This window comes from Pteropus medius, unplaced genomic scaffold (genome assembly GCF_902729225.1).
Source record: "Pteropus medius unplaced genomic scaffold, Ma_sr-lr_union100, whole genome shotgun sequence".
Lineage (NCBI taxonomy): Eukaryota > Metazoa > Chordata > Mammalia > Chiroptera > Pteropodidae > Pteropus > Pteropus medius.
Genome location: NW_024350924.1, coordinates 7,812,302 through 7,831,760, shown reverse-complemented (window position 1 = coordinate 7,831,760; position 19,459 = coordinate 7,812,302). Strand labels below are relative to the sequence as shown.

Here is a 19,459-nt window from a genome sequence, read left to right as displayed (position 1 = left end):
TAGGAGATTACTATTTGCTAAGTGCACACAAGTAATAAGTAAATAAAGGGGCATGGTGTTGAAATAGAGCCTCAAATATTTATAGCAGTTCTACTCATGCCAGGTGATCGAGATACCTCCATCCTCATACCTCTCACGCTCTCCGGTTTTCAGAGAGTAGTCTTCACTTCTGTCTGTACACCTAGGAAGTCAGCTAGAAGCCCTGACCCCCAGAGCGTGCCTGCTTGGCTCTTAGCATCTAAATGGAATTCTTGGGAGAGAAAGTACATAGCTGATCCCTTTCCGCTCCACGAAACATTTCCTTGTTTTGGTTTTTGTGGCATCGCTCGCCCTAATTCTCCTGTCTCACTGCCTTTTCCTTCTCAGTCTTCTTTGCTAGTCCCCCCTCCTCTCTCCAGTGTCCGTACGTTGGGGCGCCCCAAGGACCAGTTCTTTCATTTCTCCTCTCACTCCCTAGATGATCTCATCCTTTTGACTCTAAATACCGTGTATACACTGACAACTCCCAAATTTAGCCCCAGCTCCCGACTCCAAAGGATTATATCCAATACCTTACTTAACATCTCCACTTGGCTATGGCACAGACACCTCCGATTTAAAATGTCCCTACAGGTCTCCCAATTTCCAGTTCTTACTTTCCACCTGCCTATTCCACTGAACGGCGTCTCCCTCAGCCTTCTCCATTTCCCTAAAAGCGAAGTCCGAACCCCTTCTTAGAGGTGGCGGAGTCGGGGGCCTTGGAAACATCCCTGACTCTGCCCTCATGTACCACATCCAGTCCGCTGGCAAGTCCGATCAGCTGTCCCTCAAAATACCTCTGCTGAGCACCACCCTCCACCTCCACGGCTACCATCCGAGGATGCCGAGTTCTCACCTGGAGTTGGCCTTCCAACTCGTCTCTGCTTCCATCCACCCTTACTCTCTCTCCTGTGGTCTGTTCTCCACTCAACAGTCAGAGAGGTCCTGTAAAACAGCTCAGATGATGTCACCCTTCCGATGGCCTCCCATCTCACTCAGAACAAAGCTAGTCTTCGCAGCAGCATGTAAGACCCTGCACGACATGGATCCCCGCTCCAGCACTCTATTCTAGCCAAACTGGCCTGCCTGGGGCTCCTCGAACTCCCCGAATACTCTTGTCTTACGGCCTCCATCTACCGTGGTCTTCTCATAGGTACCTACCTGACTCACTCCATTTTCCTCTGGTTTCTGCTCCCAGGTCAGATATCTTACTGGCGAGGTCCCTAAGTACCCCGTATAAAATAGCAGACCTCCCCAGGAATCCACATCACCCTCACTCAGCTTCATCACCGACTACCAAACACATTCTACTTGTTGTCTGTCCTCTCATACAGACTAAGCTCTAGGAAGGTGCAGATTCAACATTTATTAACTACTATATTGTCCCTGTGTTCCTAACGTGTATTTTGTTAAACAAATAAAGATCTAATTGGTAGAATTTTTAGTTTGGATCTCCTTGGTATCTGTTTCTACAAGCCAGACTTCCCTTTCCCCAAATGCCATATTTGTCATTTACCCAAATACCACTTGGAAAAAATCTTGGCCTTCTCTCAAACCTGCTGGATAAATTAAATGCACCTTTGGGACTAGCCTTGAACTTTCCAATTACCTCAGATATCTAGGGAATTGCTTGCCATGAAGAAGCTTGTTGCATTACATCATTTTTCCCACGTGTCTTTTAATGATTCAGATTTCAGAACTGAGGATTAAAAGCTTATCATTTATTTCAGTTGGAAAAAGGTTTTGGTAGTTGGATAACATTACTATAAATGAAGTTATATTGCAACAGAAAACTTCTATAAGATGTGTAGGTTTTGGCAAATGCCTTAGCCTTTAAGCAATATTAATGGTAACGATTCCCTTATGAATACTAAGAAAGTTTATGCAGGTGGTGGGGGGTCAGCCCAGCTGAAAGACCTGGCAAAGTAAGAGTAATCTGCAGAGCCCAAGACACCAAGGTGAGGAGAAAAAATGTTTGAGGATGTAGAAATTGTCCCCAGGGTAACAAAATGCTTGAGAAATCACCTGAGTTGTGAGCACTGAAGCATCAACACAATGAATTATTATGATGTAAGTTCTATCTCTGGTGTTAACAGGTAAGAAAAAAGAACCACAATTACAGCCTCTGTCCTCTGGGATGTTGTAACAGGATAAACACCTTGGCTGTCTTGGATAACAAACGTACACATATACCTTTCGGCCCACCCATTCTCTAATCTCTAAAACATTTGTCTCAGTTAAGAGGTGGTTAAGGGAAGCTGAATGCTAATTAAAAGAATATAGGAAGATGAATTTCACTCTTGGCCTTGTTAGCCTCTATATTGATTTCAATTCCTTCATCACTTCTTCAAAGTCTTCTCTAACTAGGTCAAATCCCTCTTCTTAGCCCTCCCAGCTACACGTGCCTCTCCATTACAGTACCCATCACCACTGCCACTTCATAGTCATACATGTCACTTGATTCACGCCTGTCTCCCCTCCTAGACTATACGCCTCAGGAGGATAGGAATGATTTTTGGTTTTGCTTACCCCTCATATTTTCAGTGCCCAGCAGTGCCCGGCACATTTAGTATATATTTTTGAACTAATGTATAAATAATCGAGCAGTAAAAGTATTCTCCCCATCTTCCCTTTCATATATAATCTCTTCCTACACTAAGATTCAGCTAAGGATTCTGGGTAAGGACTCAAGCTAGCAAAGACATTGTATGGCTGCAGGTCTGTCTACCCCATTTCCTCCCTAGGAGTTAGGCTACTCTTTCATTTCCATTTCCATCCTAGCTACTGACCCCTGTGGAACTTTGTACTGGCCCTAATTTCATTTTTGTTTATGAAAACATTTTAATTTAGGTTATATGACCAGGAATTCTAAATTCCTATTATAATTCTTTTTGTGCCCGCAGGTATGCTTTTTCATTCTTTCTGCCTTTTCCTAGGGCTAGATGCTACATAGCAAATAGTACAATATCCCACTTTGTAAACTCGATTCTCTCAAGGCATTCTGCTAGACATCAGGATCGCAGACAACTGGAAGAGGCCACACTGAGCACTGGCGTCTCCATGGTTATCCTGTTAGTACAGGACAATCTGGCTTCCCCCATGAGCCCTGCTGAAAGCCCTTTCCTTGGGCAAAAAGACAATCAGAGAAAACAACCCAATATTCTAGAGCCATTCTAAATCACAACTGCTACAGAAAAGGGTCACGTCCCACAAAGACACCATTCTGCCTATTGCGGTTCATGATGACCACGTGACAGCGGGAGTCCTTGACAGGGTACTTAAAAGGGCCCAGGACCTCATCCAGCCATGGCATGCACAGTGAATGCTCTTTTTTGATCAACACTGCTGAAGAGCAGTCAAGCTATAAACCTTCCATGCAGGCAATTCTGCCATATCAGAAATACCTAGTAAACTGGGTGCTTGGCAACGCTGCGCTCTGGTGACAGATGTGCACCATCTGGCTCTTTCAGCTGTACCCACGCAGCTGTTCCATTTTCATGTTCCCAGGCCTGGTCCCACAACAATAACACCAGCACCTGTACGGCACTTCGCGGTTTATAAAGCATTTATTACCTCATTTCGTCCTTGCCTAAGTCTGCTGAGGTAAGCAGCAGACCTAAAAAGAAAATCTGGCAATTGTGGTGTTACATAGAAGAAGGCTGGTTGACACTGGCAGAACTCACAGGCCAGCTCCTCAATTAGAGCACTACATTTTGGGATGGTGCTCATTGCTGGAGGGTGCAAAGACCCACTTGTCACACCCAGACCTTCAGAAACTCACAGTAACTAAAATGAACAGAAGCCTGAGAGAGCCGCCAGAATGCTAGATTAATCCAGTAGAAATTTCCACCTCAAGCCTAGGATTTAAGGGTGCATGTTTGGTATAGCAGTTCCAATTTTTGCTGCACCCACATCTGCAGCATCTCAGTGTGACAGGAACACCTACTCAAGATGTAATCGGAACAAGGCACATTAGAGAAGCTGTTTAAGAAACCAGAAGGAATCTCACAGCAGATTACACCAGTCAATGGGCTCTGAATATCTGAAGACTACGTTATAATCCCTGCATCCACATCCGCACTAAAAGCAAGAATACAAAGTTAACATTGCCTCTCCCCGACAGAGCTTGCAACGGACACTGACAGTGTGCACTGAACGTGCCTTCTGACAGGGCCCATCCGTATACCCAGTCAAATGGCCTGTAGCATGTACACTTGTTACTGAATTCCCAGTGGAGCACAATGAGGTGTCTGCTAATCCACACATCTTACAGATAAAAGAATGGAGAGGATCAGGCACCTATAACTAGCCTAATATCGGATCATCAGCAGAGACAGAGTTTGTACATTCCTGCTGGCCTGGGAGCCACCACTTCTCAGGTGACACTTATCTTGGCCCTGGTATGTTGATCTCATAACATAACCCCCAATGGGTAATCTTCCATCTTTCACTTCCCGATTTCATCAGGGATCTCACTGTAGCTGCTGAGTTCTGAAAACAATGCCCACCTTACAAACGTGGAAACCAAAATGCGGAGAAGTTCATTTTTTTAAGGTTACATCCCCAGCTAAGGTGAATCTGGAACTAGAGTCAAGTCTTGTTCTACACCAGAACTCCTGCCACCAGGCCAAACTGTCTTCCCTCTGCAGGCCTTAGACCTTATCCTTGGAGGGCACCTTTGCTTAAACGGGCTCCGGCACCCCAGCTGTACTGAGACTGGGTTAACATAGGGTTTTGTCTCCTCCTAACTCAAAGGAGGGCAGCCCTTCTATCTAGCAAGAATAACAATTCTTTCTAGCAGAAACTGGCAGAGTAAGTGTTCTCTAGAAATGACTGCTAATGGGAAGAAGGAAATCGGAATGGTTTTCTGAAGTAGAAAAGTCTCAGGAGTTTGTATTAGTCAGGGTACTAACTGTCATATAAACAACCCCCAAATCTCGGTGGCTTAAAAAAATTATTTCTTCATCATGTCACAGCCCAATGTGGGTGAGCGTGGCTGAGAAGGGAGACACATATGGGGAAGGCTTCGTTCCAGCCATTCAGGAACTGCGGCTTACGAGTCTACCAAAGGGTCTACGGCCAAAAAAACAGATTAAGAATCCCTGATCTAGAGTCTAGACAATTCTCTAGGGCCTGCCAGTCCTCTCCCGGGACCTCTGTATCCAGTGGCTAGTGAGGAAGAAACAGCATAAAGGATCATTTGCAAAATTTAGAGGACAGATAAAAAAATGACTTACATCACTTCTCTCCTCGTCCCACCGATAACTCGGTAATATGACCCATGTACCTGCAGTGAAGACACAAATGTCGTCTCTCTGGGTGCTCAGGAGGAAAAGGAAATGGATTACCTATGTTACACTGTCAAACACGTATTTATTGGGTTATACCAATGATAATACCCATGCTAAATGATACAATGGTACAATGGTACAAATACTATGTGACATAATACTAAATGAAACAATACTACGGCGCTACAAATACTGTAAATTGGTAGTACTGTAAAAATGATACAAATATTAAACTATGATACAAATACTACGTAAAATAGCAATATGAAATTTTATGGTAACACTAAATGATATGATACCAACTACTAAATGATACAACGATATGCATCCTAACCATCTGTTTATGTACAAAGCACCTCCTGATCTGACGCCTGACAGGAAGAACCGCCTGGCCTGAGACACCTGCAGAGGAATGGCCATAGGGGTCCCCACTTCTGCTCCATCCAGAAAGAGATGGTCATAGGAACAGCCTCATTGGCAGGGGAGGTGAAGAGATGGGAGGGAGCCTGTGCTAGAAAACGTAATGACGCTGGGTCCCCATAAGCTGAGAAGAGAAAGGCACCAGAAGGCTTTCTAAGCTTTTACAGAGGCGTATGTATAACTCTCCCAGAATTGTTTTCCAAAATTATCTAACATGAAAGTTTCTTCTTTTATCTGAGACAATTTATTGGTTTGTAAGTCACTTATTAAATAAGTTGACTGATTAACATGATTGATTAACCGACTGTTTAACATGATAATTGATCTTCAATTCGAGGGATATGCGTGCGCCTTCTGTGAGGGGGGCAGAGGGCCTGAGGTGAGATGGAATGCCAAGGGCGGCTCAGGGCTACGGTTAGGTGTTCTCCCCAGACCCTCATAAAAACCGAAGGTGGCACTGTAAACAGGAAGCTAGATGCCAAAAAGGACTTTGAGGTCAGCCAAGGTGAGCTTGGTGACAGATTCTCCAGATCCTGACAGAACTTGTTTGGCCAAATCTTTCTTTTTTTCTTGAAGCTGCAAGATCTTCTCTTCCACTGTTCCTTCACAAACAAATCTACAAAACAGACAAGCAAACCATCAGAAACCAAAAGCAGTATATCTAATTACAGGTTAAAACATCTATATTTATGCTTTAATTTTTAAATGAGATTTCTTCCTTTATTTAAGCTTCCTTAGGTTTGTTTTGGTTAAGAACTCTTAAGTTTAGGCAATCCAAGCAACCTTGACTAAAGATATGTCCATTTAAAATGATGTGACTCAAATTGACTTTCTCTTTATTTCTGAAGCTAAGGTAATTGAGGAATGCCAAAATCAGCAGAAGATAACCCTCTCCAGAGAAGTGTAGAGATCTGGCTTTCACACCAAATGCTCAATCCAGACAAGGTCAGAAAGCCTTGAAGCTTATCAGTTCCTGCTAGGTATACGTGAGCTGGTGTAAGGACAGAGTGTCTTACTTCTTGGTTAACTTGGCTAACTCACAGTAAGAACAAGTTTTACAAACTGAGAAGATATTGTTGTCTTTCACTCGTTCACTAAGTACTGACCAAGCATTCACCACTCGCCACATGCTGTGCTAGGTGTGGGTATAGAACGATGAATACAGTTTTGCTCTCCAAAAAAACACGAGACATGAAAATAAATGGCAACAATAACACAACCTAGAAAGGGCTCCAATGGACATACACCCAGCATACAAACGGAGCAGAAGGAATTCTGTCTGGGGTACTCAGGGAGAACCCCACTGAGGAGTTAATGCTTAATGTGTGAACTGGAGGACGAGCAAGGGTTGGTGGACAGCAGAGTGGGCGGAATGGGAACGCGTGGGACACCCGAGGGATGGCAATGTGTGGGAAACCTGGGCTGAGTTTTAGTACACGGTATGCTGAAGATCAATTCATCAATCTCCCCAGGGCAAAAGTCAAAAGGACAACCGTGCTGTACTACACTGGCAGAGGCTCAAGATGCTGACGGGCCGGATCACGAGTAGCTCTGCATGTCATGCTAAAAAATCTAGATTTGAAAGAGGGAAGTGGCAGCGGGGCTGAGAAAGGAGTTATAAGAAACATTTAGAAGATAAAATGAATAGACTTGGTAGGTAAAAAAGCGAGAAAGAGGGAAGAGCCTTGTTTCTGGCTCTATGACTACATGAACAGTGATACCATTTACACAGAGACAAGAAATACAGAAGAATAAACAGATCAGAGGTGGCAAGAAAATGATTTCGGTCTGTGACACTCTGAGTCCCTGCTACATAGTGAGTGCTCAGTAGGTATTAGTTTTATGAGTTGAATGAGATGAATGAATGAATTCAATGGTGAGTGCGTGGACATGCCATTCAGATACTAAGCAGGGTTTCGAATAGGTATGAAGTCTAGGGACCCTCGGAACTGAAGTTGCAGATGTTGGACTTACGGGAATGGGAAGGATTATTAAGGAGGGGCATATGAAGTGAGGTAAAGACAGGAAAACTAACACAACTGCTGTACTTGGCAAGTTTGGGGATTCACTGGTGCCCTTAAGGAGAGCAATTTCAACGGAGCCACAGCAGGGAAAGCCAGTGTGTAAAGGTTGAGGAATAAATGGGAGGTAGGCAAGTAAAGACTGTCAGCGTTTCCAATTCTTCAGGAACCTTGACCCTGAAAAGGAAGCAGAAAAAGAGGTCCACAGCTAGAGTGGATGGTAGCATTAAGGCAGGTTTTGTTGTTTTTTAAAGAGAGGTGGGTCCCAAAAAGAGGGAACATTCTACAAAATTAATGGCTTGCACTTTTCAAAAATGTCAGTGGAGGTATTGTTTCAGATAAAAGATGACAAAAAGTCATGACAACTGAATGCTACACAGGATCTAGGATTTTCTTTTGCTGTGAAGGACACCACTGAGACAACCGAGCAAAAAGAGTAAGGTCCACAGCTCAGATAACAGTACTATATCACTGTTAACATCCTGATTTTGATAATTTTATTGTAGTTATATAAGAGAATGTCTTTATCTTTAAAGTATTTAGGGGTAAATAAGCAGCATGTCTGTAACTTATTCTCAAATGGTCCAGAAAAAAAGTTTATACACACACACACATACACGCACACACACAACATACAAGAATACTTAGTATTATTTTTGTAAGAATTCTTACATTCTTTCCTATATGTCTGAATAAAAGTTAAAAGCAGAGAGAGGGAGGGAGCGGTCTTTTCACAGCATCCCTGACTGAGATAAGGCTCACCATCATATAAAGGCTTGCTCCAAGGTGACCCCCAAAATGCCTGAGTTCCCTTCCTGACTGTGAGCACCAGGGAGGATGTGCCTCAGAAGCCTCATCAGTAAAATGATCACCAAATACTCTACACCCTGTTAAAATGCTACCCAAGAAAGATGTGCACAAGAGCAGAACCTGGGAAGTGTCCTAGTCCTGGGACACCTTTACTTACCTGTGGATGACAACATCTTTCTGCTGCCCTACTCGGTAAATTCGGTCACAAGCTTGATCTTCCAGTGATGGATTCCTGGTGGGAGAGAGGTAAAGCTCAAAGATACTGACATCCCAGGTGAGGGGTGGCCAAATCGAATAGGCAAACCCAGCCTACGGCCTGTTTTCATATGGCACTTGAGCTAAAAATGATTGTTACATTTTTAAAGCATTGTAAAAACAACCAGACAAAACTCCACAACGAAACATAAGTGAAAGAAAACTTTGTAGCCCACAAAGCCTAAAATATTTACTATCTGGACTAAAATATTTACAGAAAAAGTTTGTCGATCCCTGTCCTAGGCTACAGTGGCCTCAGAAAGGCTAGTGTCAGGTATCTTCTTACCCTTTAATGAGAAAATAGGGTCGGATTGCTAATAATAACTCAGCACTATTACCAGTTGATAACTATAAGTACCAAAGGTGAAACTAATATATGGAGGAGGCAAGGGAACGAAAATATTAAATCCAGCTACATTCAGAGACTGCAATATGCGGATCGTCCCTGCAGCCGGACCACGAGGAAACCTGCAGAACAAAGGGAGAGTTCTGATGGGACTGCTAACAACCCCTTCCCCATCTGGGAAAGGAAAAGAGGAAAACAGAATCTTTAAGTCACACCCTACACAAAATAAAATCACTCATTCCCCATGGCTAAAACCACGAGAAACCTATAGATGAAAGGCTGGGATCTGCCAGCAGGCCTTTCATGCTACACACTCATCCTTCTCACTGTATGCCCACACTATCAACGGAAATAATAGTTTTAAAACTGTAATTCATAGAAACTAAGAATAATATATAAACTGAATTGCCGAACACTCAGGGTCCCCCTCAGTGTCTTTTCTCTGTCCCTCTCATTGTCACTGTGTCTCTATGTCCCTCTGAGTCTCTCAGGCTCTCAATCTCTGCCTCTGAAAGGAGACACACTCTGTCTATGGAGTGTAACCATTCTCTAATAAACTTTCTTTTAGACTCCAACTCTGGTGTATGAATTCTTTCTCATGCTCAGCACAGAACTCTCCCTCCCTCCCTCTCTCGCAGTGCAGGGCTTGAATTCACCCCCAACTCAGGGAATCTGCCCTGACCTGCCGTCAGAACCAACACTCAAATTTGGTCACTAACTAGCTGGATGACCTTGGACAACATATCTAACCTCAACCCCCTATGCTTCAGAGTGCTACTTGGAAACAAATACCTTTTTCAACTTACATATTCTGTGATTCAACAGAATCAGGAGACAATTTGTTTCCTTCTCTATAGGTTCTCATTATCAATTCCAAACTAGTTTCTCTTCTTACCTCTTTAAAATCTTATGTAACATTTCTCCATTTCAGAAAAGAGCACATATAGAGGAGTCCCAAGTAAGACCCAAACACGTCCACCTGGAAGATAATGGGTTGGCCAGTCTGTGCCCATCTGGGCTGCCTGGAGAATCAGACCAACGTGCAGCACTCCCTCACTGGCGAAACTGGAAAACCCCAAACTGGGACTAATTATGACACTATCTCCTAACAGCACACTAACTCATTTATCTCATTTCCAGGAAGGATGCTATTACACTTTCGGTGTTGACACTACACGTGAGGCCAGGGGCTGCATGTTAAGCGTATTCCTAATACAATCAGAACATTCCTCTGCCTTTCCTTTTGGAGTAATGCTTCCTCCTCTTTTCCAGGGTTGAGATTTCCTTGGATGTCAACGAATATACCTGAAATATGGTATTCTGAAGAGGTAGAACTGAGCGATGTCGCTCTTAGCCATGAGGTAAAGCCCTGCTCCCAGTTTCCATGGAAACAGATGTGAGATTAACAATAAAGTGAATGGACTATTTTAAGTAGTCGTTTGAAGCCCAGCTTGCTCAGGAATTCAGGGCTGTCAACTAGCGTATAGATCTGTATCTATACGCATGTGTGCATAGCAGCATCCCCACAACGCAAAAAGAGCAGAGCCTGCTGGTCTCCCTGCTGTGCTGTGACAACTCAAGAAAAATCCAGCATCTTTACCAGTGCATATCCAGAAGAAAAAGATGGTTTCCTCCAGTCAAGTTTAGACCAACACCTCCAGCCAAGAGAGAGATCAGCATAACCTTCAGAAGAAAGAAAACCATTAACTTTATACAGATTTGGTCCCATTCATAATACATTTCTCCTTCTGTCTCAGCTTCAAGCCCAAGATCAATACAGATAAGCATCGTGTTCCTATCAAATTTCCTTCTGCTGTCACAAATGCACTGTTTTGAAACTCTGAGATGCTATCTCCCATGCCTCCCCTCTGAGAAAATCTCACTTCACATTTTTTGGTGAGTCAACCTCAAAACGTTAATTGTGTGCCTGCCAAAATATATGAGTACTACAATTTAGAGCACTGAGTGAGGGTGGTTAGCACAATAACCTTTCCTGTAACCAGACTGTCTATGCCATCAGTCCCTGCACCCACACCCCACCTGCACCCACCCCGCCCCTGCTGCGATTCTCCCATCACTCAGCTAACGCTTTCCAAATATTCATCCTTCATAATTAGATGCCTTTGTTCTTCCACTTCCCTCTGTACTTCCTCGTACCAAAATCCCACCTATTCTTCAGGCTTGCCTCCTCCACCAAGATTTTCTTGGTTCTAACCAGCTCTACTCTTACTCTTTTAGTTAGCCCTCATATTTTATTCTCTTTAGAGTATTTGCACACTTCGATATGTACCCCCATAAATGTCTAATACATTAAAAACACCTGGAGGGATCAAAGCTGTGAATATATTTAAATTGAGCTGTCTTATTAGAATTCTCTCTGTATAACTAAGAACAATTTGCTCTTAATTATAGAACTCTGATGTGACCAGCTCGTACCTGAGGGCCCCCGGCGTTGTTAAATGCCTCTACCAAGTCCATTCTCTGTTTGGGGTTGACAGAGCCATCGATGGTGGCATAAGTCAGTCTGTGCCTCTTCAAGTGCAAGGCTACAACTTTTAGCATGCTGGTCCACTGAGAGACAATGACACTGGAAGGAAGGAGAAAACAACCCACCAACCCCCCCAGGCAGGTTAAATAAACTCATCCACGGGGCTCTAATCCCACTGTTATTTTTAAGGTTCAGTTATCAAATGTGGACAGGAAAGGCCTTCTGTTACCTGAGCGGGAAAGGCACGCACTTAGGCCATGTTTTAAGATTATAATGTGACTAAACTGTGACATTTTAAAAAAAGATTACAGCGCTTCCAGTCGTTTCCAGATCCCGTCTACAATTCATCTTGTGCTAAATGAAGTCAGGATAAAGTGGTGGCTGGACTGCAGCAAAAACTGCGGCCTACTATTTGGGGGCCTCGGGTTCATTCAGGGGACACTGTGATCCTGCAGAAAGGGGACACAGGCCACCCTCCCCTTGCCAGTCAGAACAGCAAGCTGCTAGGACTTCTCTACTTCTTCCTCGCAAACCCCTCCTCCTCAAGCTATGTTTTAATTAGAGTTTTAAGTTTGTAGATCAAAATATTTCATATTTGCAAATCCATGTTTATACCACACATGTAAGTGGTAACAAACAACAAACAGACCTCCTTATATCCGTGCACCCCTGGAACTGTGGGGCTCCCTGTCTGCCCACACTCCTCTCCCTCTGTTTTACATCTGTTACTCCCTTGCTTTTCTTTAGATACTTCTCTACTTTTAAATATTTCTTTGAATGCTTAGATTACTCTGGTCCTCTAGGGATTTCCTTTCCAATCAGTGCCACAAATATTTTAGATAGAAATCCTAGGGAATCTGTGCTATAAACCAGTGCTTTCTGCTTAGCATGACTCAAGGTACTTGACATAAAAAGCTAAAATTTGTAATTATCAGCAATATCACATTTTCTTGCTCAATTAATTACAAGCGATACTTGGATAATGAAATAACACATTTACCTCTTTTGAGACGCTGAATTTCTTCGGATTGCCTCCAATTCTGCCAACAGGGATGAAATCTGAAAAAAGGTTGTACTGACATCAGTAGGTTTAAGCCCTTTTCTGCATTATCCCTCACCTGAATTACTGCAGCAGTCTCCCAGACAGCCTCTCTGCTCCTGGTCTTACCCTTCTCTACTCCACTGCAGCCCGAGGACTCTAAAACGTCAGTTTGTCACTCCTCCAGTGCATAAGCCCTTGAGTGGCCTCCCACTGAGGGCAGAGCCCCAGCTCCTTACAATGCTCCGTGCTGCTCTAGGTGTCCGGCCCCAGCTCTCACTATGCCCTCCTCAGAGGACACTCCAGTCACACCAACACTCTTCCTCCGCTAAGCCAAGCTTTGTCTCACCTTTGTCTATTCTATTCCCTCTGCCGAGAACACTCTCATGTGTCAGCTTGATGTCACTTCTCCTGGGGAGTCCTCCCAAGCCTCCAAAGTATAGGTTAGGTGCCACTGCCCACATACTACTACAGCACCTTTTGTCCCGGTTATCAAGGTCTTTTTCGCACTATGTATGAATTGCTTATTTAATCACCTTTTGCTTTGTGCCTTGAGATGCTCCAAAGAGGCACATCCTGCATATGTCCGGTTCATTTCTGTCCCCCTCACACCCAGCACATTAGTGGACCAGTGAAGGTACTATCCTAACATCTGTGACAGGAGAAAGTGAGAGCTGAACCTAGTTTAAGTCCTGTCCCACATGGTGCTGAAGAAGAGGCTGTGCTGAGACTGAGCAACACCTGCTACAGCTTCCAAACAGGTCCTCTGGATTATTTATCAGAACCGGTCAGGGCACATCTGAGGCCACCCGGGACCAGTCGGTCAGAACACATGGGCATGACTGCAGACAGCAGCTCATTCTTCTCGACTACTAATGTGAATGACCTTTCAAAAACCTCCAAGGGCCCCAGAGTTCATCCCTAGACTGGTCAGGAGGCAGGAAACTAGACCAGGAATCAGCGAATGATGACAGTTCTCACTCTGCCATCACAGGACTGGATCACTCCAGTTCCAGTTAAGAGCTCGGATTCCTCGTCAGTGAAAAGGGACTGCACAGATGAACTCTGAGGCAGCCTCAGCACTCACATTCCACGCTGCTGAGGTCCCCACACACAAGGCTGCTTTCCAATCCTAACAAACATGCTGATGCTGGACAGGAAGTGAGTCACAGGCCTGTACCATTTTAAATTAGTAGAAAGAAAAAAAGCAGGTACATGAGGTATGTGGTGTCTTGGCCACTTGAGTGTGGAAAGTGTTCTGGCTGCCACATCAAAAAGTTGGTGACAAAGAAATCCAAAAAATAAAAGGAAGAAAAAGAAAAAGCTGGTAATAGGTATTTTGAGAAAACTGTAATGGAAAAACAGGATCCACGGTCCCTAAGCTGGGGTCAAATTCCAGTAACATGCCGCACGAGCTCAGGTTTACATTAGCAAAGAAAACGCCCCCATCTATAGATGAATGGATGCAGATACATGATGGAATATTACTCAGCCATAAAAAAGGATGAAATCCTGCCATTTGCGATAACATGGATGGGCCTAGAGAGTATCATATTAAGTGAAATAAGTCAGACAAAGACAAATACCACACGATCTCACTTATACATGGAATCTAAAGAACAAAATAAATGAACAAACAAAATGAAACAGATTCGCAGATACAGAGAACAAACTGTTGGTTGCTAGATAGGAGGGGGGTTAGGGCCTGGGTGAGAAGGGTTAAGGGATTAAGTACAAATTGGTAAGTACAAATGTGATGTGCACCATAGGGAATATAGTCAATAATGTGGTAATAACGATAGTGCCAGGTGGGTATGAGACTAACCAGGGAGATCACTTCGTAAATTATGTAAACGTGTAACTTCTACGATGTACACCTGAAACTAATACAAAATACTGACTGTCAACTCTAGTAAAAAAAATAAACATTTTAGAAAAATTAAAAGAGAAAGAAAACTGCCTTCCCTACATGAAACTCTAGGTGATGTGAGCTGCTATGAATGGACTTACATTAAGAAGCCTTGTGAATAAATATTTCCCAAGCGCTAGACAAAACTACGAACTACTCAGAGTCTAAGTTTTAACCCAGTGGCTGACTGGAGGCGCAGGACAGGCCTCCGGCCACCTGTGGAGCTCTTCTTGTGTTTATCTCGGTTGGTGGTACAGACCTAGGTAAATGTTTCAAAAATTAATTAAAAGTAATTCTTAAGTAGCACCATCTCCTTGGCAGTGACCCCTTTCCAGTTACACTTTTTAAAAAGCCTTTGAAGGGAGCGGCTGAGGCCAGGAACGGGCTTAAGATGAAAGGCAGGACTCCAGTTACAGTGCATCTCGGCCTCCCTCCAACAGGGCTTTTCAGCCTCACAAAGTTTTAATGGAAGACCTTTAGTTTTATTCATGAGATAAAATAAGAATTTAAGCCTGGAGAGAGAACTCGACCAGCTCATATCAAACAGTTCTAGCTCTGCCACCAAATGGCTGTGCCCGCTTGCACCAACGTAGCGCTCTCGCACAGGGAAATGTGGGGAGTCAGAGTCGCTCTGCTAGAACAGAGGGGACAAAGTACCTTGGTGCTCTCTCTCGTGTCTTCAAAAAGCTCCACCTTGAAGCATTCGCCATTGAGGCAAACGGTGGACGATGGCTCTGAGTTCTGGAGTTCGGACAAGGTCAAGGCACCGAGCTGTTCCTCCAGGGACAGCAGCAGACCTTGGCTCCTCAGTTCTGTCGGATCCAAGGCCTGAGCAGGAGACAGAGAGGGGACGGGAGCTGGGGGCCCCAGAGGAGGCAGCAAGCCATATCACTTGCTGATGAAGTGCTGACTGTTTAACACTCCACACAGCAAAATGTCTTCTAATCTGTCATTGGTATCTCCTCACGGAAGCCCTGATTAAAATATAATCTTGCAAGTTTTTTCACCAGATTAAAGATGAATCAAATGATGGAACATTTTTAGAGACTTGCCAGAAAGATGACATAACTATTCCTTTTCCCTGCTGGAGGAGCACAGGTAAGTAAACTACTGATAATCAAGACACATCACTATAACCCCATAAGAGACAAACATGCTCCTCTTAATGGATGTGCCTCTCTCCCATGTGAAGGCGACTTTTCCAGTTGCATAAATACTGGAGATTTTCTAACTAGTCTTAAAAGCCCCAACATTGCCTAAAGGCAGAAAAAAAAGTTAACTAAATTAGCTTTATGATATACTAAAATACCAAATTATTTATAAATAGTTTCCTTTTTAACAAAATGCCATTTTCCATTCTTAAAAAAAAGCTTATTTAAAACAAAACAATAAAAACTATTCTCAACATCAGGGGAATTATCAAGATCAATAAAGATTAATATAGAATAAAGTAAAATTAAAAAGCCCTCTCTTTCCTGCCCCGCCAAAACCCCAAACAACCCCAAATCCCATCTTCCCTGATCCAGCAGACTGGAGCCCAGTTGCAGGAGACCGAAATGGACTTCCCCAGCAGCCTCTCTAGGGCAGGGGTCCCCAACCCCAGGCTGTGGATCGGTACACCACACTGGCCTGTTAGGAACCAGGCCGCACAGCAGGAGGTGAGTGCTGGGAGAGTGAGCGAAGCTTCATCTGTATTTGCAGCCGCTCCCCAGTGCCAGCATCACCACCTCAGCTCCACCCCAGATTATCAGGCATTATATTCTCATAGGAGCACCCGTCTCTGGTGCCAAAAAAGTTGGGGACCGCTGCTCTAGGGGACCAAGCTGAAAGCTTTTCTTACCGACTTCAGTAAAGAAAGATGACAGCAACATTGACGGAGTCTCAGCAACTGTGACAAAATGTGGACGGTGCTGGACCTTGGTGAGTCTGCTGCCACAGGCCCGCTTGACCCAAACTCCAGTGCCACTTCCAAGAAGGAAAACAAACCACAGGAAACAGTACAGGGTTTAAAACTGAGAAATATGAGGATGAATCGGGAACTTAATGATGCTATTTTAAACTTCTATGATCTGAGATTCAATAACAAAGTTACAACTCACTTCTATGTCAATTAAGCCAAATGAAATACTGGTTTTCTTTATAGACCTACTTGCATTTAATAGAGATTTTGAAAATCATTAAAAAGAAATTTAGCTCACCAAGTCTGGTGCTTGCAGATCAGTATATTTTACTTTGGTCTGAGGTTCCTTGCTATAAGGTCAGGTCTCCGATACCAAGAATGCACAGCATCCCATTGCTGTAATTTTATGAATCTGAACGCACATTTTCATCAGTATTTATGTACATCCCACTGCTTACCTCTATTGAAAGGATCATCAGAGTTTCGTCCAGATTTGTTACCTCCACTTTCCTGTCTGTTTAGATAGGATTGCAGAGCTGACCTGCCTCAGATCAAAAAAGAAAATGTACATATAATGTTTGCTAAGACCAAATAAGTTGACAACGGTCATTGCTTAACTGTGCTTGTAGCAGGACCTTCGAAAATTATAAAAGTGGCCTTGTTAAATGACGTCAGGCTCTTAGCAAGCACTGGCCAAAAGCAATGAAAAATAATTATTTAAAAAAAATTATTTTAAAATAATTAACAAATTAACATACTAATATAAAATATACTTAATATTATTATACAACATACTAGTACGTTGATATTATGGTAAGTATATTATTATTTATTGATAAATAATAAACATAAGGTATACGAAGAGGAAAAACATTCCTGTTAGGAGTGAGAGGTACCACGTGGGAGAGAATAAATCTGGAACTCAGGGAAGGAGAGTTTCAGAGAAAGTGGAAAGAACAGATGACAAAAAAGATTACAGAGCAGTTTTTTTTTTAAGTTTCAATGAGATGCTGGATAAAGTTCAAAGGTCAGAGATATAATTTCCCAACACAGCCCTGTGAGGACCAGACAGACCGTGCTCAGTGACCACACCCTAGCACTTCTATGCAAGAAAGCCAATGAAGGACAGGCTCGAAAGCCTTCAATGTGTATAGGGGACGAAGGTGAGCCAGGAAAAGGGTAAGGAATGAGAAAGAGAGATTATAAAAAAGAAACACTGATATCCAACTTATCAATGCCACCATAAATACGGTTGAGAAATAACTTGGCCCTTGACTCACTCCCAAGCAAGGACAGGAATACAACACATGTGAGAAGGTGCTTCTTCACTGCACACACCTTGATCTTGCAAAAAGGACACTGTACACAGTCTCTTCATCTTCAGAAAGCTTTAAATGATGCAACTGATACTTACGCTGGGGCAGTATCACCTGGAAAAGGAAAAGGAAAAAGCAGCTAGGATTAAGTTATAAAACTAACTGGATATTACACAGTAAATTCTCAAGAGTTGACGCTGGAAACCTAGTTACACCTGGACGGCAGCTTCCACCCTTCCCTAAAGACAGGACAGCCCAACAGGACCGCCATGCCACAAGGCACAGGACAGCGAGCCTAGTGCCTCCTCATAGGAAGACGGGAGACTCGGAGGCTCCTGAAGCAAAGCAGATGGCCGTTTAACCCAAGACAGAGCACGGCCGCCCTCCTCCCCAGCCTCCCCTGTGGACACACATGAACGATATTACCAGGGGCTTGCCAGCAGAGTCCAGCTGCTCCTTCGTTCTCCTCAGCAAAAGGCTCTTGGTTAAAATACTTAACCGTTCTCCTCCTTTCTTTGAACCATTGTCAACCTGGCTCTTCCACAGATTGTAATCATCAAATGGAGAACAGCGGAGAAATCTTTTTGGTTGGGGAAGAAGGACAGAGAGTAGGAAAGGAGAAGTATGGGAGGATGGAGTAAAGTTTCAAAGAAAGACATAAGATGATAAAACAAATCAGATTATCTGTTACACTGTCATGCAATCATTTTTAAAGGTGAATTTCATAGCAAAGCTCTGCTAGACAGATCAAAAGGATCTAAGTCAATAACAAAAATCACATTATAAAAATGTGAATGTTTCCTGTTAATGATGTCTGCATCATCACAATAGGACATTAACTAATAGCTAGAATTTATTCATAAAGTTTCAAAAGGCTAGCAAAGAAATCCTGTATCTTCTCATAGGTTGACTTTAATAAAAGCAAATGTTTTAAAAATCAGCATTCTTTTCTGTTCGCTGCAAATAAATTGTAGTTCTGACTTCATGCCATATCTCTTAAAGCAGAAGTAGCCCAAAATATTCTCTGGGCTGAAGAAAGATAACTTTGTTTTCATTAATTTAATCTGTCCTGTATTTTTCCATATATAGTGGCTGAATGTAATCAAAGTCCTATTATCAGCCCATCAATCAAAGGCTTCTTTTTCTCATCAATATTAATTCTTCTGCCCTTTAAAGGGTGACAGGCTTGCCATCTGCTACATGAGATAATCTGACACACACCGGAGCTTCATCATGAGATATGAAATAATTATGAAAGGTTACTGACAGGAATCACATTTACATAATCGCAAAGAGTTTACTCACTTTAACAGTGAATACATGTCCAACAGGTTGTTCTGAATGGGGGTTCCAGTGACAGCCCAACGGGCACGGGCCTGCAGCTTACACACAGCCATGGACGTCTGCACTCGGGGGTTCTTAATGTTGTGGGCTTCATCCAGTATGATTCGAGCCCAGACTATTTGAAGCAAAGGTGTCGAGATACCCTGGAAGAAACACCAGTAGAATCCAACAACAGAAAATGTACACATCTTCGAGAAGATAGGAAAAATAACAAGCATTGAGGAGTCACTCTTAGCTTCAAGCTTGAGAGTACACTGAAGTAAGCATTAAGCTTAAGAAACCAAGACTGGAAACTCTCAATA

At 43.2% G+C, this 19,459-nt stretch overlaps 1 protein-coding gene across 1 annotated transcript in view; it reads right to left on the bottom strand.

Annotated features, from left to right (window-relative positions):
• Nucleotides 1-5,371: 5,371 nt before the first annotated feature.
• The window catches only part of TTF2 (transcription termination factor 2), a gene marked incomplete at its 5' end in the record, with an annotated part of 44,244 nt that continues 30,156 nt past the window's right edge, over nucleotides 5,372-19,459 (bottom strand). The window contains 11 exons of the mRNA XM_039841003.1: nucleotides 5,372-6,345; nucleotides 8,718-8,792; nucleotides 10,762-10,844; nucleotides 11,598-11,748; nucleotides 12,650-12,708; nucleotides 15,255-15,425; nucleotides 16,438-16,562; nucleotides 16,956-17,038; nucleotides 17,836-17,927; nucleotides 18,240-18,393; nucleotides 19,119-19,300. Of these exons, the coding sequence (XP_039696937.1) occupies nucleotides 6,201-6,345; nucleotides 8,718-8,792; nucleotides 10,762-10,844; nucleotides 11,598-11,748; nucleotides 12,650-12,708; nucleotides 15,255-15,425; nucleotides 16,438-16,562; nucleotides 16,956-17,038; nucleotides 17,836-17,927; nucleotides 18,240-18,393; nucleotides 19,119-19,300 (1,320 nt within the window). The remainder of the gene's footprint in view (nucleotides 6,346-8,717; nucleotides 8,793-10,761; nucleotides 10,845-11,597; nucleotides 11,749-12,649; nucleotides 12,709-15,254; nucleotides 15,426-16,437; nucleotides 16,563-16,955; nucleotides 17,039-17,835; nucleotides 17,928-18,239; nucleotides 18,394-19,118; nucleotides 19,301-19,459) is intronic.